We start from the raw sequence: 21,627 nt of genomic DNA, 5'->3' as shown, positions 1-21,627 counted from the left end.
CAGTGTACCGCTACAAGTAGTGCATCTAATGGCTTGCACAGAGCTCCTGCAAATCATCCTATGGGACACATACTGTATAATACAGCTGAGGTGCTACAGGTGGAATCCCTTATGAATAATGGAAAAGCCACTGTGTCGTTCATTTGTTGTGTGGACACAGATACTGTAGCTGCATTATTGATGGGACCAAGACGATCTTTACCCCGATATTCTTAAATCAATAACAAAAAATCCCTCAAGCCGTTTTTCACAATAAACAGTGCATTATATATTTACAGCGCTCTCAATCTGGAGGCCACAATACTTCCTCTTGGTTGTTTCCAAGCCTGGTACTTTGTATATTATTTAAAAAAATGTTACAATGGGGAAAAGAGGAAGAAGATCACGAGAAAGAAACAGCTGACATAGTTTCTACCTGTCCATTCTGGCCATTTGGCTGGAGATCAAAGGAATCGAGCGCCTTTTTTCCCATCACTAACTCGACACCCTGCTGGAAATGATCTCAAAGACCCAGGCATTCTGGGAACAACCATGCGATCAGTGGTGTCTCCTGGAACTACCCAGCAAAACTCGGCCTTAATCCCGCTGTAATAGTAAACAACAGCTATAGGGCACCAGTGTGCTCTGATTAAGAAGGAAAAGAAAGAATAACCTCAGTGTTATTTCTTACCACTGTACACCCGCTGAAATATGTCCCCTATTTCCTTCTTACGTGTGTGTTTGTGGTGAAAGATAAGGATATATGAGATAATTCTGTCCCCCGGGTGATTTAATTGTATAAAAGGTACACAAAAATGGATTCAGCTGTAGCTACTGATATGAATATATGATGTGAACAATCTCTGTGTAGCTCAAATTCTGCCATTCCCGTTGCTGATTCTGATAGGCTGTGTTATACTCAGCTATGTGCAATTGGACACGCATGCAAAATATTTCTCTGTGACACACTGAGACCAAGAAGAGGCATGGTTCCTGCACACCCAGATACACATTTACACATGCTAGACAGAGGGAGGCTTGGGTGTTTGGTTTCTTCCCTTTTGCGTAATGTTTTTTCAGGCATACTGGAGTCTTCACGGTCTGTCATTGTTGAACAGGGTTTAAAATAGACGTGGGTATTTGGAGGCAGCTTAGTTGCAACTGCAACACACGTGATTGAATTAGATTGCTGTCAGTTGGCTCCATTATAGAGGTCCCTTGGATATTTTCCATCAGCAAGTTGTTTGAGAGAGTGTCTCTTGTTACACTATGTGTCTTGAAGTGTTTAGCTGTGTTATGCTGATCGATTGACAGATGCTGCTTCAAATTTAATTTAGTGCAAAAAAAAATGGGTTTATTAAAACATTGTGTGTCTAGAGTATAGTGTACAGACATAATGTTATTCTCCTTCTGTGTAAAACTTCCAAGCAGCTACAGTATATGGAAATACTCATTGCTGAATTTTGACTGACAGTAAGTTTAAGAGATCAAAAACTGGAAGACCATAAGATTTGACAACGCAGCATGTGAAGCATGCGATGGCTCTGCATTGGCTCAAGAGGTGTAGCACACGCTGTTCGGTCACTGTGGTGATGTCAAGTATGATTTTTTTGTGACATTCTTCAGCCACCATAGAACAGCTTTATACTTGTCATTGACATTTCCTTGAGACTTGGCTGCTGTTGGTGACATTAGACCAACGGAGGAGAATATATGTCTTGTAAAGCCCAGGCTGCGAGGATTGAGTGTGTACCAAGGTTGCACTTGGGCTATTTTTCACCCTCCACCCAGCTAAAAATAACGTGATGGTATTTTGGTATTTTGCCACCTGCATTATTAGAACGCCCTTCCTTTGCCTACTGCTGCACCTTTAATGTGGAAATAAAAGATAAGAATTGGGTAACCTTGATAAATGTGTCAAGAAAGATAAAAAATGGAATTGAAAATGTGCGCTGAGATTAGAAAATATGTATCAGCATTTGAAAATATGATACTTGCCTAATTTACTTTTCCACACAACCCATTCTTTCTGTTGCTATGCTCAGTTTCCTGTTCATATCAATGTTGATCACAGTCTTAGCAAAGATTTTGCACTGGTAATAATGTGAAGCTGCTTTGTGCCGCTGTGCTTTCCTGCTCAATTCTTGAAAACCACTATTGCTCCTCAGTTTACGTTCTTGATCAGTTTACAAAGAATATTTGAGAACACTGGCTGGGGCTCGTGTTTCAAATTTACATGAACCTTGGTTCAGAGAACTGCAGTCTCTCAAAACACCTTCTTTTTTTTTTTTAGAAATGAGTTATAGGTATCTCTCGAGCCACTGTTGGTTTGGACTTTTCATTTCCCATTATTAGTAGAAAAAGACTATAATGTAGCGCAGCAAAAAAGGATGAGGTGTTAGCTATGCATGGGCTCATACGAGATGGAAGTCTTTAAATGTCACACCACCTCACATCGTCAAGTGGCCTTTTACACACTTAAAAGTGCTCATTCATTTTTCTCATGGGTTTATTTCCGGGAATTCAGGGCCACTGAGATGCCGATTGGATTATTAGGTGGGAGTTGGTGAAACACTGCAGACAGGTTGACCATATAACACACACTGTGCATTTATGTGCATGCTATAATTTGATAATAACAAGATTAAAGCGACTCTCTGACTGCTGCAGCTGTCATTTCAGTTTCTTAACGAGATTATTTTAAGGTTGAAAGTGGAGCAAACATAATCTGATCAACAGACCCGCGGTGTATTAACTTTTGAGATACAGTATCGTGGTGTTATATCGTACTTTCGTTCTGTCTTTGATTCTGTGCACGCACCACAAAAATTACAATGTAAGCTGAATGTCGGTAAACAATAGAATAGCCTCGGACGGAAATCACAATTTATGTTTTAAGGCAACAAAACAGCTTTCATATTATAACTGACATAACCTGTGTGAAGACGGTCCCTTGATTCTCCCTATCCATTACTGTGGTGCTGAAAATATGGCTTCTACCATTTAATTGCCTCTGATGATGATTACTTAACAAATTAAATGAACATGGTCAATGAAAATTAAGTAAACTGTAAAACTGTTGGACCTAAATTTTTTTATTGAGTTATAGAGTCATATTAAATTGTGCTAATGCACAAAGCAATGTGGATTTAGTCAAATGCATACATTTAATTTACCAGTAATCTTATATAATGAAGACATAGACCATTGTTTACATCTGTAACTTCTCAAATTGTTGAATAATCACTTTTCTGATTACTTGAAAATGTATCGATGCTGGCCTATCTCTCGTGTCTTTCACTCCCTACTCTGTCCCTCTTTCCACCCCCTCCTCCAATCCTCCCCTCCCACACACTCTGTCTCACACACCTACTGTCTGCCCGCCAGGTCTCTGTTGCTAAGCGACAAGCAATGAGCGATGGACTGCTCTTATGAGAGCGACGTTTGTCCATCATGATCTCATCCTTGCCTGTGCTATACGCACATGCACTGCATTTCTCCTAACAAGAGTTGTAGCAGATTACTATGGGGAGACTTCAGTGCCGTTATAGGAACTGAATATGTTTGTATTTTGTTACGGCTGTACTGAATACATTAAAAAACATCAACATGGATTTCAAATGTCCATTGACTAGAAGGTCTAAATTTAAAATGAATGTACTAGTTTGCAGCTTCCTTGGATGAGTAGTGACTCAAACATGAAATTTAATTTCAGTTACACCCAGTGTGAAGTTTGGAATGACTTACAAATCAGATTTTCAGAGTTTTTTTACAGAGTAGTATTATATTGTAGTATCTGCTGATGCTTATTTTTTTTCCCATCATTAGTTAATATTACTTTTTTAAGAAAAACATAATTTCCCAAATGCGATAGACATGCTGGATATTTATTCTTGTGATAAGATAATAGACCTACTTAATTTATTTTATTTTTAAATAATAATACTGAAGACAAAATAGAAAATGTTGCACAAATGCACAAAAACTTCAGTAACATTCAAATTTCTGCAGCCCATGCTGTAATCTGACGCCGCTGCTGAACATGCTTGAACCACCGCTGTGCCCCTCCCCATCCCTCCCCGACTTTCTCTCATGTTACCAAGCTGCAAATTTCCCTGTTGCTTCATCCCTTTTGATTAGTCCCTTGGGCCCTTACAGCTTTTATTTTGACAAATGAGCCTGGTGCTGAGCGCTAAAAAGCACTTACAACTGTATTGATTAACAGTGGCTATTAGCTAGTGAAGAGGAAAGGAAGATGTTCTTACAGTAAACCTTCTCTGGACATCCAGCCTGTTAAATAAATGCACTAAGGCTGGGGGGATTAGTGATGTGGATTTCCTCACTGCTGCATTTGAAGAGAAGCTCATGAGCTGGAGGTTACTTCACTGCAACAGGCATAATGCATCTAGATGAGTGGATTACTGGGGCTAGCTCTTAGCTACACGGCCTCTCAAAACCCAGATGAAGCGGAAACTGTCTTCATTATGATGTAACACACATTGTGTCATTCACATAAACCCTTTGCATAAATGCTCACTTGTCAGAAAAGGGGGGAGGATGCCGTATATATTTGCAACCACTATGTATGTAACTGGCTGTCCTTCCTTGTACACACACATCACAACAGAACCTAGAAGTACATCATTGTAGTTTTTCATCTGCAAGGACAGCCAGTGATCACACTTAAGTGAAAAGCATTGAAGAGTTCTAGCTGCCTATGATGAATCGCTCACTCTCACGCATGTGCGCACACACACACACACACACACACACACACACACACACACACACACACACACACACACACACACACACACACACACACACACTCGTCCCCTGTTCCCTGCACTGTAGCTTCAATATATTTTAATAAAATGAATCCTCCTCACATGCAAAAGCAGCCATAACACATTCTGCGTGTCACCCCTAGTGACTTGTCCTTGGGTTCTTACAATGCTGCAGTGATCAAGTGCACACTGTGTGGACAGTAGAGGAGAGCTGATTCAGTCTTCACATCATCCCATGTGAAAGCTGTTGCCCGCTCTCTCGCTAACACACCCTGACAACACTTTTTTTTTTTTTTTGTGCTGAATTTTCAGTGTTATTTATTTGAGCTCAACAGAGCAGCCTGCACTAAGCCCACGAGGGTCAAATTGCTGACTGTGGGGAGGTGGTTTTCTCCACCCCTACCCGCACAGAACCACCCCCACATGGCAGCGACATCGCAGGGAATGCCTCTCTCGACCTCAGGCGGAAAGGCAATCCCGCAATGCTTTTCTGTCAGCTCCTCAAATCCCAAACCTGTTCCAAACACAACAACATCTCCTCTAACAGGAACAGGCAGATCACAGCGGAAACCAGAGCTGATGTTCGTCTGACACTCAACACAAACAAACATGGTTCAGCTTGGATAGAGGGTGTTTCTCTGAGCCCTGTGGAGGCTTGTCTGTGGATATTTCATTCTACAATAAGAATCCTTTGATTTGTTAAAGTTGAGCTCCACACAGTCAGAGACAGGCAGGACGCCTCAGTCCTATCCCCCAGCCTACTTTACACTTGACATCACATAGAGACTTAATGCTGTGCAATACGGTCCAGTGTTCCTCCGAAGGCAATGACCTTTCCCATAAACACACAGATTGGTAGTGTGCTGCCATCTTGCATAATTACACTGAATCTCTGTAGGCTTGGGAACACTTGCTGCAATGTTTCATCCAGACTTAAGCTCCTCTTAATTGATCTTGTTAGCTGAGGTCAAAGTGCTCGCTGTCTGGGGTCACAGTAAAGAAACACAACCTTCCCTGTGGAACACACTTGGGGGGTCTTGTTGCGGGCTGATAGTAAAACACAAGCCACAACAATCCCATCGTGTCCTCTCCCTGTTTTCTCTTCCTAACTCCAGGGTTAAAACATGCAAATTCTGTATGAAGGAAGCTGATTTATTTTCCCCAGTGGGAGGCGTGAGATCTAAATTTAAAATGATTAAACGAGCCTAGAGTTAGAAAATCATTTGCACTTCCATTTGTTAGCCTCTGAGCTGTTCTCAAATCAAGGGCAAGTCTCTGAATCATTAGGCTCAGATGACTGCCTTTTTTACTGCCTTTAACAAGAACACTTTCCAAATAACATTGTTGACCCTATATTGTGCAATACAAGTTATGGACCTAATCAGCACATTCCCAGAAATAGGACGAATTATAAATCCAGCTTTGTTTGATACTCCCCACCGGCCAAATTGGTCTTTTTAACAATGACCAAACAATTAAGCAGTGCAGCTGTTGATTTAAAATTCATACCCTTACCTCTTTTGCAATTGTTCCACACTAAATGTGTGGTTTAAGCTTGTCTAAATAAATTCATGTAGTCCTGTGCAATGACTGGCATCAGTGAGAGTTGTGAGAGTATTATTGCATCAGGAGAAGCTAAAGGTAATGAGACCTGTCTCTCAAGCTGAGAGAATCTAATCTCAGTGGTCTCTCCAGGCTTCTTCTAAGCTGGTGGTGTGGAGTGGAGTGGAAAAGAGAGGAGAGGAGGGAGCAAAAAGAAAAAGAGGGGGAACTGAATAGGTGGGATAAAGGAAAAGAGATGACAGTGGTGGTAGAGGAAAAGGAAAGCAGAGTGGGAAGATAGAGGATATATGGTTATACCAGTTTACTCAACGATGTACCTCAAGCTTGATTTATGGTCAGCCATCTGTGAATGATGTATAGTGGTGGTTTGATTTGATGATTGTTAGGGAGGTGGGGACCAAGAGAGGCTAAACTGCAGAAGCTGTGCAACATGGAGGCTTGTTGTCTTTAATTGTTGTGGGAATATATCTAAGACGATTCAGTTAAGTATAAAGACATGTGTTGCTCTATGTTAAAAAGATTAGTTGATCACTATCCTCTTACCTGCTGGATGTCCAGGGCTGAAGGGATGACTATAACAAGAAATCCTCTCAGAGATAATATGGACATACCTGTGTTTTGTGACTCAGATTTTATCAGCAACAATATTTGGATCAAGTTGGCCAACATTATATACATGTATTACTGCTATCTTGGCTGTACTGTGCTCATACTTAGTCATTCATATCTTATGCATGGACAGCACTGGAACCGTATCGCCTAATGCAACATCTCCCACTCATCTGTTGTTCGGGAGTGACTGATTCATTAAATAACAGAGCTTACTTCACACTTTCAAGCAAAAAAACATCCATTAATACTGACAGTCTCCAAAGCTGTGTTCAACTGTATAAAACTTTAAAAAGCTATTGGACATAGCTGTTTCAGCAACCTAGCTTACCTTACCTTGAACTCCTGTGCTACAGAATTTGATAATGTTCCACTGAAGTGAGATATTCAGAAAATGCCAAGCTGTATTATCTATTGCAACACTAAATCTGTTTGTTTTCTTTTTGCTGCATTTGCAAATACATTGCATCAACAATAAAGAGCACAAACTCTTTCTCTCTTAATAGTAATTAATTCAGTCCATTAAGGCAGTATGAATCCACACTGTTTGATGATAAACAAACCACACATAATTCTTCTTTTTGTGGTGTGGGTGCATGTGCATAAGTGCACTGGCTCTACAGGATGTATAGTACACAAGTGAATATACTGTATATTATACCCAAATCTTTTAGCACAGTAATTTGATGACTCATATGTATCTGACTAGTTGTGTTGTTATTGAAAATGGATTTGCATTCGAGTGCATAGTTCTTAAAGATTTGCTAAGAAAAGATGAATTTGTGGTAATTATGACCACAGAACTTGTAATAATACATATATTTGAGCCAGGGCTTATCTTATTGTTTATTTGTTTGCTTAGAAGACAGGACTTCACATAACATATGCCTTTGTTTTTATTTTACACAAGATAGTTTTGATCTGACACCTAAAACCTGCCACCAGTTGGCTGTTGAAGAATTTTTATCTGCCAGTTATGTTTGGATGTTGCTCTTTATAGAGCGAGCACATTGATCAGTGCAGGTTAGACAGCAGGGAGCCAATTAGGGCAATAGCTACCATCTTGGTTGTTTTTCGTTCTTGGAAAACACCTAAATGGCCTGTTCAGCTGAAGGTAATGGGCCCCCGATTTCATCTGTCTGTTGTGTGCCGAGTCACTTATTGACAAAGAGCTAGCTGTCTGCCTGTATTTAGGAGGAAAGCTCATTAAAGTGTTCTGAGGGCGATAGGGGATCAGGGCTAAGACAGGTGACTCCTTGATATGACTGTTGTTATGGCTGTTACCCGTACTCATTTTTCTCTGTGCTGCTGCTCTCTAAATTCACTGAGGGATGTGGACGAAACAAGACAATTGAAAAGGAAGGCTCATACCTTCAGCTTATTAACAAAACCATCAAAAACCTTAATCTTAGAATTAGGGGGTTGTTTTGCACCGCTGGAGACAATTTTTGAAGAGTATAAGAGAGTGTTTATATTGGACTCATTGTGTTTTCTACACTGGTAAACAGTAGCAATCTCTTTAAACACTTAAATGTGCTTCTAAATTGTTCATCAGTGGGAAGAGTGACGCTTGTCAAGGGCTTCTAAAATAACAATAAGCACTGTGAAAGACAAGTCAAGGTCAAGGCTCATCAGACACACAAGAAAAACTCCAGCAACAATTGCTTGCTCATGGGCATGAGTGTAAATGATGCAGTTTTCAAAATGTAAAAATTGACTTTGTATATAAAATGCATTCCATTTTATGACTCAGTGATACACACAATATATAAACCTTATACTGTATGTAAACTCCAGGGTACCAAGTCTGCTAACCAACAGGATTAAATTGTAGACGAGAACCAGTATCAGACTCAGGGAAAATAGACTTAGCTGCACAAGCTTTGAGGATGTAAAATTGTTGTATTAAGTAGCTCCAGGTGTTCATGCTACAGTGCCTCTCTTCTAATACCTCACTGAGAAATCTTGTATTAAAGCTGCCTACCATGCTGAAATGTGGCTAAAAGGCATGCTGTGTTTAAAAAATGACCTCAGTGTGCAACTGAGAGTGCTTTGTTGGTGATGGAGCTGTTCGTGCTTATAGGAGTTCTGCCACAGGCTCCATGGTTAGGAGGTCCAGACAGGCTGCAAGTTTGGAGGTGCACTATTACCTCCTGATTCATGGGTGTGGTAAGCGATGCGGACACAAACCGAGCCCTAGATGAAATTGAAATCAATCATTGCCCTTAACACACACATACAGTATAGGCACACACAAAAGCAAAATCTTTCCAGCACCCTTAAATGAATGAAAACACAGTTTTTTTTGTAAGCAATAGGAGAAAATAGAGTCAACCTTCTGGGTGTAGCTGAATAAATAGAGAGTGGTGGTTCTATGTAGCAAGAACAACAATGAAGGGGGTGTAATTTATTCATAGGAAAAGAGATCAATAGATAGATAGATTAGCTTTATTATATATCTTTTTTGTTCCCAAGAGAAATTCATAGTAGCACAGACAAATACATTTGTATTGGTACTTGTCTTGAATGCTCCACTTGAATATTCATCAGGTTAAGACTGATTCACATGTACAATTTGACTGCCGTACAAAATGGTGGAAATCTGCCTCAGGTAATTGCGCCACCGATGGCTGTAGTACGATAAAGGCTGATGTCATTCAAGCATGTAGCTGTTTTTTCATTTCACCTACTTTCTGATAGGATACAATCATATGTAACCCCCTCTGGAAGAATGATGTATGTTAGAGTCTGGGTCATAACACATCTTGGTCATTTATTTACTGTGTAGAACATTCTCATTATATAAAAAAGACTTTATCCTAGATAATGTATGTCAACTGTGATTTCTGTCCTCGGTGTGATAACCTCTGCATCTGAATTCTTCTCATGTCAACAATCACATTGAGGGCCATTTGTCTGGTTTATTAAATGGACACATCTGAAGCATTTTCCATCAAGTCAGTCCTCATTTGCATTGAAAACAAGATTGTGAGTATCACCATAGTAACAAGCCATCTCCGGATAGGTATAAAAAAAATAAAAATAAATTAAACCTGTCAAGAATTAAATGAGCAATTATTGAATATGCACATGTGGAGGATGTGATTTGTGTGTGTTGTTGTTTGTAATGACTTTTCATTAATTGTACATTTTTCCCTCAACATAGTAATTTGTTGAATTTTCACTCCTACATCTGCATTAAAGTAATTATGTTGCCTCTTATTTGTTTTCATCGTCTGTGTGTCTGGGGCCATAAATCTTTTTAATGTCCTGTTTTCGTGGTGATTATGTACAGGGGCAATTATCTGAGCTCTCAGTCAAATACAGTAAAAACTAAGATTAGCAAAGGAAGGGACAAGCTGTCTTTTTCACAGCAGGGAGCTTCACAGACAGGAGCACAGGTCATTGTTGAGTGCAAATTCCAGTGATGTGCTCATGATCATCCTTCTCTTGGGGTTTTTCAGAGTAAAGGAGACTGGAAAGAAAATTATGATATTGTTTTTTTGTGGTCTTAAACTGCTATGATGCCATTTATTGCTCAGCATAGTATCACATGGTAAACTAAGTGAAACCAGTGGTTTATGTTATTTGGTTGGTTCTCCCCACTGTTAAAAGCTCGCACAGCTTTCAGCTGCCAAACAACTGCATCTAGAGGGAATAGAGATGCCTAGCACATTGGCTCATTTTTTAAGCTCTTTATCTGGGCTTTTTATACCAGAAATGTTCTGATGAACAACTTTCATTTAGGTTCTTTTATTATTTAGCCTACATCTTTTGAGTGTCCTCATTTAAGGCACTGGCCGTCTATTATCTGCTGACATTAAGATGATAATACTTAATGTTACAGATGACAAGTGCTGACCTTTCAATCTCCCACAATTCACTGCGTCATCTATTTTTATCCCAGACCACTGGGGCTTGAAATGTTGTATCAATGGAAGAGGTGCAGTACAGCGTTATGAATCAACAGCACTGTACATTCAAGATTTTTTTTTCCTTCTACTTTCCCTCCAGTCATAGGGAAGGAACACTAATGTGGACAGGCCTTTATTCTGTCCTCTTTTGTTTGGACAGAGGGACGAGAAATAATGTACATCTTAGACAGCAGGCGCTGGCAGGCCTGCATTGTGCTTTTTCATATCACTATCTCATTGTTTCCCTCTGTTAGCTGAGGAGACGTCACAGTTCGGACAAAGGGTGCACAGGGAGGGCAGCCATTTTGAGTGATTTCTGTCCCATTGGTTGGACACGGTACCGTACAGTGGCGATGCTGAGAGTTGTAAACCATTTGGCTTGTTGTCCTATTTGCTAACATTGTGAATGTCATGTATTTAGTTCAGTGTTCACAAAACGTCTAATCCTGCTTTGGCCTGCAGTGCTTTGTATTTGTCAGTCTTTGAATAGTTTGGATTTGTCTCTTGACTGGGCTCAGCCTTGTGGCTTCTTGGTTCTCAGGCCCGATCGGACCTCTGAGCCTCGATCTCAGCCCGTAAAAAGTTTCACATGGATCTCAATATTTCTCTGCTATATCTAGATTTACTCTTCCATGGCAAATGTGTTTACAGTATATCTGCTGTATCACATTTACTCCACTGCTGCAGTGACGAATGACATTTTTATGGCAACAATGTGCTCATAGTGGTGACATGTATGGGTGTCATCCTGAGCAGATTGTATTCCAGGCTGCACCTGTGTAATCCCTAAATCAAACACATGGCAGCCTAAGCCCCTAACCTCAGAATTATAAAGTCCAACCATCTCAAATCTGAATTCTCCTCTTCATGTGTTTATTTTTTTAACTTTGTCATCTATGTTTGCAGTTATACAATTGTAAGCCCATGGGGGCTGGGCACCTTGTTGTGTAGGACACTTTTAATACAATTTTTACTTACTTACTTACTGAGGGAACATAGTACATGGACTGCAATGGACATGCAATACATTTTGGATCATAATACCATTTGTGGTTGTGGGGATTTCTTTGTAGTAGAAATCACTGTAGTCGCATGTCACTTGTTATGACCTTATGTGAATCAGCCTGTACCATTTAGCCCCCTCTCTTCTATATGGTTCAGTGGGCATGACCTATACACAGGAGTAACAGCTTTTCTCATGGTGTTGCCAGATCCAGCTTTGTACCTGTGTGTGTGCGCCTGTGTGTGTGTTTGTGTGTGTGTACATGCATTAGTATATGAAGAGGCTTCCTATTCTTCCTCCCTCTTCCCTTCTGATGTGACCCAGTGTAGGCCTGTAACCCAGGGACACTGGGTAACTGTACCGGCATTAAAATAGCAAACATGCAGAACAGAGCGTGTTATGAGATTCACTCGTTTAACGTCTCCCTGGGTGAAGCTATAAATAGCCTCTCACACTGGAATAGAGTTTTCCCCAGCGATGAGGACGAAAGCCGGAGGAACAGCTGCGCTAAAGCCAAGTCCTGTTAGATCAGCGGAGTCACATGGGCATGTTTCTGTCTGTCTGTCTGTCTCTCTCTCTCTTGTCTTTTGTTTCTGTCTCTCTCTCTATGTCTCTGGTCTCTCACTCTCACTTCCTGTTTCTCTTGCTCCTAATATGCCCCACCTGTCTGTCTTTCACCCTCTTGTTTATCTCCCCGTCTTGCAGTATCCTCGTCTCTCTGTCACTGTCTTCCACCTCTCTGTCTGTCTGTCTGTCCTGTCTTTGCTCAGTACTCTGCCTCTCTTGATGTCTTGTAATTTGTGTCCCTCTGTCATTCTCTCTGCCCCTTGCGCTTTATTGTTGTGTCAGTCCATCTTCTTGCCTCCCTCTGAATCTTGCTTTGACTGGGTGTCCTTCTTCTGTCTTCCTGTCTCACTGTCAGCCCCTCTCAGCCTTCTTTCCTCTACCATGTTTTATTCGCCTCTCTCGCACTCATTATTACCAGGCATCCCCTGTGTACTCTGTTAATTGGTACAATCCTAATATTAACGGTGTTCATCTGTCTTGTTATAAAAAGGTTTCTAGAAGTAGGAAGATGAACTACATACAGTTCATTTTTAAATAGAAATTTGGCCAGGTTTCTAATCACCTTTTCTCATGTATAATTTGCTAAATGCTGTTTGTACTGTCAGTATATGTATATTACATTTGTATTTTCATTTATTCTTTCACAAATGTTTGGTAATGTAACATTCAATATAAAATTTGAATTACAAAACCAAGTACTCGTATACAGTAAAATTAATAAGTACACAATAATTGACCAGTGGACTGTTATCCTTTTATTCCGTTATTTTCTTTACAGAATATGTTCCAAGGTCAAATGTTCATATAAGTGTTTATCAAATAAAATTCTGAAAAATATTGAAATATTGAGATGAACCTACTAAAAGTAATATCTGGGAGATCAAAGCTTGGGCATCAGACAGCTCTGAACACTGGGTCTCCAGTGGGTTTGGATGCTACAACAGCAGAATGACATCTTACAAGCAACATAAGCTTTTGTATTTCCTGACAGCAGGCAATTTCACAGGCTGATGATAGGATGATCCGAATACGGTTGAGATTGTGCAGCCCTGGTGGAGTCCCAGGATAAAAATAGAGCCCAAAAGGAGCATAATAGTCAGTTTCAGTCCTGGTTAAAGTACAGCAGAATAGCAGGAGGTGTATTTGTTTATGGCAAAACTACACCATTTCAGGTTTTTTGAGGAATGTCTGTAAATAATTGCATCTGCAATCTGTTTTCATACTGTACATGTCACAAATAGTTTTTCACACAACAGCAGGGCTCAGCGAGGTTGTCTACCTCACTGAGAAGTTGGAGATGTGCAGCCTAAATGCCTGCAGCTCTTCATTTAGTTGCTCACTATGGCTTCTACCTCTTGTTCCTGTGCTATTTGCAAAATGTAAAACTCATTCGTGAGCAAAAAATGCTGAAAAGGACTGCTGTGATTGTAGAATTATTTTTGATGAACAAATGTCGTCACTAGTGTCAAAGCAAATACGCTGTATATCCCGTGACTGCTTCGCAACCTCAACCTCATCTGAAATGTTTGGTTTATATCAGCAGTAACTTGCTAAAGCACTGACTAATACCACTGAGATAAAAATGGAAAGTCTTATGTGTATATATGTACACATGGTGGACCAGGCGGGTTCTGTACACTGCTAGATAAAGAGGTAATTTATGAATGTGTGAACCTGGAATGACAAATGGGTTTTGATTTAATGAGAACATTAGGTTGTAACCTTAAAGAAAAAGAAGAAAAAAAAAACGCTTCCTTTTTTAATAAATTCAATGCTGGTGTCAGAGATCACTGCCCTCTTTTATGTGACTGTCTTCTTGTCATACTTTCCTACAGCTCTGCATTAGCACAACATTTTCTTTTGATATATGTTCAAAAATCTTTCCTTCTTTCACCATACCATTTTGCCCCCTTTTGAGTTAGGTTATAAATACAATTTACCAACTCCCGCTGCTCCCTCTCTACCTCTGTTTGTCTCCCCCTCTGCCTGTCTCACTCTGTTTGACATCACAGGTGTGTATATATAGCCAGCAGATGGATTCTCCCATGGCAGACTGCTTCAGTGCCCCTTTCCCTCTCTCTCTCTCTCTCTCTCTCTCTCTCTCTCTGTCTCTGTATTGACTTAGGCCTTCAGCTGGCCACTCAAATGAACTAGAAGCAATTCCTTGTTTACGTTGTCTCTTCTAATCTGCCCGACCATCAGTTTGTGACTGCATCCATTATTCATGTGTTCTCCTCCACCACGCACGTGCTCACATGCGCGCACAGGAACACATCTCAGCCACCGAGTGTGTTCCCGTTGCCTCCATGTTCAGGTGTGCACCCATGAGCATATTCCCAGATTAACCTGCTGTCTACACAAAGTAGGCTATGAAACAGTGTGAAGTATGAAAATGAAAACAAACTCTACTTCAAAGAAAATGACTGTGAGCAACTCGGAGGCACAACTTGTGTTCTGGTGTGATACGGTGTGGTATGTGTGTATATGCGAGGCCCCCTCTGGCTAAGAAGTAGCCGCCGGCCGGACACAGACTAGCACAGACTACGCCACCACAACATGCCTGGAGTGCTGTCGAGCAGGCTCCCGGCCAATCGGAGTGAAACCTTAGACATCCCTGTGCATGGTGACCTGCATGCAAACACACTTTGCTGAGTATTTGCAGCATGTGACAGGCGAGACGCACGCTGGCTACGTAGTCTATTTAGCGCCGAAGATGTATGGTGCCGGTGTGGGGTTGGGAAAGAGGACACAATCTTAGTCATGCAGTCTGCACATTCAGTGGTATATATATATATATATATATATATATATATAAAATGTTAACATGTACTTTTTTCAGCGGATAAGTAATCTTAAATAACTTGGTTAGGGTGTGATTGAAAACCCAACTGCAGTCACAGCAGAAAAGCTCTTGGTTTAAGTTGGATATTGAACTCAGGTTGTGGAAGGTAATTAACATCTGTTAGAGCAAACAAGGCGTTCAACTTTGTACCAAGCAATATCGAAATCGGGCTAATAGACTTTTAGAGCTGTGTCTTACTCATCCACTCTTCACTTCACTTCAGTTGTTGGATAATATTCTCAGGTTTTCTGTCTGGTGGGGGTGAGGGTTTAATCAGGTGCTGATGTCACGTGACTTCCAGAGACAAAACTAAATACTTAAAATCTCACTCGCGACAGGTGAGTCCCCCATCCCCAAACACTGAGCTCTTTTATGAGTATATAAAACATAAGTAACTGAATTATCCACTGCAGTACCAAGAGGCCCAATGGCAGGAGCAGATAATGATCTTAGGACTAAGTCAGGATTTTTTAAGGCCAGTTTATTGGCATTGTTATGGGGTTGGAATCAAATTAGGAAAATGGCAGCTGTGTCCATGCCATATCATTATGAAATGTAATCCAATTTGAGCAGACAATCCTCTTGAAATGGACAGAGCACTCTCTTGGGCTCATCTGAGATAGCACTGCTCTTTAGTATTGCAAAAATACTTAAGTTGGTTTGTTTTGTGTGTGTTGCATTTAGGTACATTTAGGTACAAGGCGCGTTTCCATTGCAGGAACTTAGGGGTAATTTTACGGGGCCAGCCCCGTTGGTGCGTGTTTCCACTGCAGGAACCTCCCCCACAGGGCCATTTACAGGAACTTTTACGGGGGCCTACGGAGTACCTACTCCAGGGTAGGTACTCCGTTCGGCCCTGAAAAGCTCCTGGGTGGGGCTCGAGGTTAACCCGGCACTGATTGGCTAAAGCTAGAGCAGGCTCTGACGCTACCAGAAAGCACCAAAACAACCGGCATTTTTAAAAGGGGGAGCAGAAGGGGAGCATTAGCCTAGCAGACACCGCTGTAAACAACAAGAAAACAGCAGGAAGATGTACACAAATGGACCGACGACGAGGTGCAGACATTGATGCAGTCTATGGCACCGAGGAGATTCAGAGGGGGTTTGAGTCATCGCTGCGAAATGAAAATATCAGCGCACCTCGACACACTGGGGATCCATCACGCCGCAAAACAATGCCGTGAAAAGTAAAAAAAAAAAAAAAACTCTAGCAGGATTACAATCAACCGCCATGTGCACAAACACACAAACCAGAAACGTGGCTACCGCCTCAGCTCCTTCCATCCTTCTCCGTTGTTGTTATGATTTTTGTGCATGTGCTTGTGACCTGCCTGGGTGACGTCACGGTCGAAACTGATCGAAACTCATGACGTCGCCGCGGGGTCCGGCTCTGCAGTGGAAACATGGCCACTGAGAGGGCCGAGTGAGAGGACGGTTCCTGTAGAAGTTCCTACCCCCTCCCTTTACCAGGAACTCCTGCAGTGGAAACACGGCTGTATTGGTCTCCTCTGGTGGTTCCATTGCCTTTAGTTCCATCTCTTTATTGTCCCATACATTCCATGGAATGAACCAAAAACAAAATTACAGTAAATACAAGTTATTTTATTTGCGTCATTGTTTCTGCTCATCATGGAGGTTGTCCAAACAAACTGTAGCAATGTGACATGCACAGTACTTGGAAACAAATGTCACTTTGTTGACATAGCATGTAATCTGCTTTGATGGCTACTTGTCGGATATCACTGTGGATGTTGGAGGGACATTGTAAAATGCATTCCAAGTGCTACACATGCTGTAACATGAGTCTGCCTTCCTGGAAACAAGCACTTGGCCTATGGTTTTATGAGGCCAAGAGTGACAAAAACAAACCTTAACTCTGCATGTTTGTGTGTATGTATAAAGCCTGTGAGTGTAGGATTTTATTGCCTCTGAGGCAGTATAACCCAGGGAAATCTTCTCACCCCCCCCTTTTTGCCATAAGGACAGGGAAGCCGAGTGCCTGCTTGTGTCAAATCAGGAGTGAGTGAACGGCTGCAGAGGAACAGCTGCATGCAGTGACTGTGCCAAGCAAAGCATGTCAATGAACTGCCGCGCAACTCTGCTCACTCAGTCGGACACAAGAGGGAACGATGAAAGGCCTGAATGAGAACAATAGTCTTACGCTCTCTACCCTGAGGAACAATTAACTTACAGAACCATATGGACCAAACGGCAAGAGCGAATGTGCATACATTTTGTCGTTATCTAACATTCTGCATTCAAACACACACACACAGTGAATGTATAGCAGATGGATGCCATCATGGCGTGATTGTGGCAGTCATGGTTCTTCATTTCCCCTCAGAGGTTGTAGCTTGACACGAATATGGATGTGCATGAGCTGAAGAGTTCGGAAGCAATATTCTGTTTTACAGCAGAGCTGATATGATGAATTTATTTTAGCCTCTTGATAATATTCTTTCACATTTAGATTTGCCAAAAGCCAATGTCTTCATCTCTTCATTGTTAAATACCACTTCACATATGTGCCTTTTTTATTCTCCCCTTTAGATTCTCCTTCTGCCTTAAGGAGACCATGTTCCTGCTTTTTATCTTTTAATATGCTCCATTTCCTAACTCAGATTATTATTTCTTCCTCCAGGAGGTTCAGAAGGTGAACAACCCCGCCAACAATCAGGCAACAGACAAGCCAGCTAAGGGCCCCGATGAGAAAGAGGAGGTGCAGGCCAGCGAGGTGGGATGGATGACTTCAGTCAAAGACTGGGCCGGTGTCATGATCTCCGCTCAGACCCTCACCGGCAGAGTTCTGGTAGGTTTAACCAAATCCACACTCCAATCCATTCGCACTTTGTCCAACCCTCCTCAGGCAAACTGGTTTTCACACCCAACTTAGCTTTTGAATACATCCTCTGTTTAATCCACTGCCATGTAGGCTGCACAGTCACTCACCTGTTGTATACAGGTCCCACTGGAGTCATATTGCTGGGCAATTAATTTGATCCCACAGAGGCCTGCAGATGCTTAGTCCTCACTGAACCTCAGCTGGATGTTTGGCTGGCACTGTCCGGCCCCTCTCCATGCTGCAGCGGCCTATGTGTGGCACGCTGTAACTCACTCTGCTGAGCCGCTGCCAGCTGAACCGATGAGAGTGTGTGTATTTGTGAGTGTGGGTGTGCATGCTCATGCCTGTGTGTATGTGAGCAGTAGAGTTATCTGTCCAAGTAAGAGAAAGTAGCATATGTGGTGTTTACACAAAAGGTAAGAGACTGTCGCTATGGCTTTTCTCTTGGTATGAATTACGGCCCCTCTCCTCTACTGACCCTCCTTACCTCAGCTCCATCCCTCACTCTGTTCCCACAGTCTCCACTGCACTCTGCTAGTTTGCCAGAGCCTCACAGCATCTGCAGTGGTCTAACTCATATATATGAGGCTGTGCTGCTTTTCAGCCTCTTCCCTTATTGCTTGAGTTTTCAGCACAGTCAGTTACTTCTGTTTGTTGAGGATAACAAATGAAACTGTTGTAGCAGTTAGCTGCTGTTTGTAGTGCCTTGTAACTTGCATCGCTTCATACATATCCCAAATGCACTGCTGGTACAAAAAATAAAAAAAAGACGTTGGATTGTACAAACACACAGTGAAGATTTGATTTAAAAGTTTCTCCTACATCCTGTGCTGCTTTACGCAGTTGCACCACTCTGGCAAAATACATAATTAAAAATCCAAACTAAAAGCCTTTGCAACAAGCAGCACGCTCCTCCACCGTGCTTAGCAAGATGTCTGCCACTTAGCTCCACTGTTAGCCATGAGCAGGACGCTGCCTGCAACTGGTAGCTTTGTTCTCTTAGCTACATGGATTATTAAAAAAGTACACAGTGTATGTTTAGAACTGGGCTCATTCACGCTAACCATGTTGGTCCTATGCTGTCTCTGCAACATTGTTTTAACTTTGAAAGGCAAGAAAGTCAACAAGAAAGTTTAATTCCAAAACTTGGCGTCTTTTTTTAGGTGGAGTTTCTCTTCCCTGTGCCTGCATGGGTTCTCTTAGGTCAGTGGTTCCCAACCTTTTTTGGGTTGTGACCCAATCACAAATTTCTTGCGACCCTGCGATCACGTGCAGTCAGGTGATCGTGGCGGTCAATCAAGATATTTTTTTCTGCTGCATTTTATTTAAACTTGAGAATAATAATTTGTTAAAACATATATATTTTTATTTTTATCAAAGACTAGACATTTCAGGCGACACCATTTGAATTCCAGGCCCCAAGGTTGAAAAACACTTTCTTAGGTTTCTGGCTTCCTCCCACTGTCCAAGGAGATGCACTAGGTGACTTGGTGACTCTGAAAGGCCCACAGTTGTGAATGTGACCCTTGCCCTATGTCAGTCAGGATTGGTCCCCCCTGTGACCCTTTATGGATAAGTGGTATAGGGGATTGATTGATGGATGGAAACAGTGTGTAACTGATAAGAAAATCCAGGTGTGGTTTGTGCAAGGATTTGCATTAGGTGTGTATTGTGTAAGTGTATCTGGCGCTTTTAATAATAGAAAACTAAAAACTTTCACCTTTCATTCCTGCCTGGTCCCGGTCCTCTTACATCTTAGTTAGCATCAGAGTATTACCACCAGTACGTCCGTCTTCAGTCAGATATCCTCTGTGCATCTGAATGAAGCAGCAGTGGGAGTCAGGAGAGAGATGGATCCAAACTAAAATACTAAGACTGTCATTGTTAATGTTTGCTGGAATGTGACAGTTTCTTCACGCCTGGTGAGAATGGCCGGGAGTTGAGAGGGATTCGGGTCTTTCATGGAGAAGATGAAGAATCCTGAAGGGAGCTGTCAATTTACTAAATGAGCCTCTCTTTCATCACTTCCCCACTCACAGAGCTCCTCTGGCATGGACACAGCTCCCTCTCGCTTTCATCTTTTGCTCTGACTGAGCGCTCCCAATCTGCCCTGTAAATACATATGTGTATGTGTGTGTTAGGGAGAGAGAGAGAGAGAGCGAGAGACATACTGTACCAGGAGAGCGAAAGACAGGCATATGGAGAGAGAAACAGATAGTGGGTGTGAGAGTCAGTGAGAAATAAAGCAGTGGTTGCTTTAAAGGGGTTTCTAGGCATAGAGAGATCCCGGTCTATCACCTACTGTGATTTGTGCTACTTGTGGTGGGGTTGATAATTCGGGCCAGCAGGCTGTATTTGAGCACATGCACAGTCTACCAACATGAGTACTGCTCCGTGTAGGTGAATGATTGTGGGTGGAGTGTGTGTGCGTTTTTGAATGCATGTAGGCTATCTAAACATATCCTCACATATGCATTAGAATGCGTATTGATATGCTTGTGTGAATGTGTGTGTGGGGGTGGGTGATTTTGTGGGACTCTTGCTCTCCCATCAGTGCTTCACTGCAGATCAAAATTGCGATGAGTATCCGTGTACACAGAACCTGGCTATAGTAACCATAGCAACTGCTGTGTAGTGGCGCTCCGTCATCTGACATTAGGGGGGTGTCTGCCTGGGCAGAGCAGAGCAGCAAAGCAGAAATAACACACACACACACACACACACACACACACACACACACACACACACACACACACACACACACACACACACACACACACACACACACACACACACACACACACACACACACAGAGGTGGGATTAAAGCTTGATGCAGGCTCCATTCTATCCAGGTGGAAGAGCCAAAGCCAAAGCAGATTGAGACAGATAACCTCTGGTAGGCAGAGAGGCAGAGCCCTCTATCCCCGTTCATTTGTTTGCCTTGATGACTTCACTGCTAGTGAAAGATCAAGTGTACCCCTAGGCTTATTGAATTACCAGTCAAATCTAAATCCATCTGTGGCCGCATCTTGGCCCAGGAGTCCCCTATATTGTTTTCCCTTGCTGAGCCGAATTACTAGGGTGGGAAGAACGAGGCCTCTGTTGTTATTGGTGCCTAATGTGACTTTGCCAAACTACTTTGCTGTGATGAGAACGGGATTAAATGAACACATATCCACCGACACCACATAACTATTAGGACCAGACATGTGCTGCATGAGAAACACATCATTCTGCTCATTAGCCGCCCTGTTTTGAAGACGTCTGACTGCTGAGCTATAGGCCTGCAAGAGCCGAAAGCTATTATGGCTCATGGCATAGCTCAGACCATGTAATAACAGTAAACACAGAGCAGCAGGTGCACACGGGCACTTGTGTGAATTTATGTGTGTATATTTATGTGCCCTATGTGATTTCACAAGACAAAGGTGCCGGTTATATATTGTTTCCTCAGACTGGTCATATGTCACAGTCCCCCCCCCCGTCTTTGTGTGATCACAGCCTCTGTAACCTGCAGAT

At 42.0% G+C, this 21,627-nt stretch overlaps 1 protein-coding gene across 25 annotated transcripts in view; it reads left to right on the top strand.

Moving 5' to 3' along the window:
- Positions 1 to 21,627, top strand: part of kcnma1a (potassium large conductance calcium-activated channel, subfamily M, alpha member 1a) — a 136,499-nt gene that overhangs the window by 18,054 nt on the left and 96,818 nt on the right. For all 25 annotated transcript variants that reach the window (XM_085799922.1, XM_085799925.1, XM_085799918.1 and 22 more), the window contains exon 2: positions 17,906 to 18,073. In XM_085799922.1, coding sequence (XP_085656048.1) covers positions 17,906 to 18,073 — 168 coding nt within the window. The remainder of the gene's footprint in view (positions 1 to 17,905; positions 18,074 to 21,627) is intronic.

The sequence above is a fragment of the Trachurus japonicus genome, chromosome 15 (assembly GCF_045865225.1).
Source record: "Trachurus japonicus isolate A0001 chromosome 15, Traja_1.0".
Taxonomy (NCBI): Eukaryota; Metazoa; Chordata; class Actinopteri; order Carangiformes; family Carangidae; genus Trachurus; species Trachurus japonicus.
The sequence above is the reverse complement of the archived record's forward strand: the minus strand, read 5'-3'. Positions and strand labels throughout refer to the sequence as shown.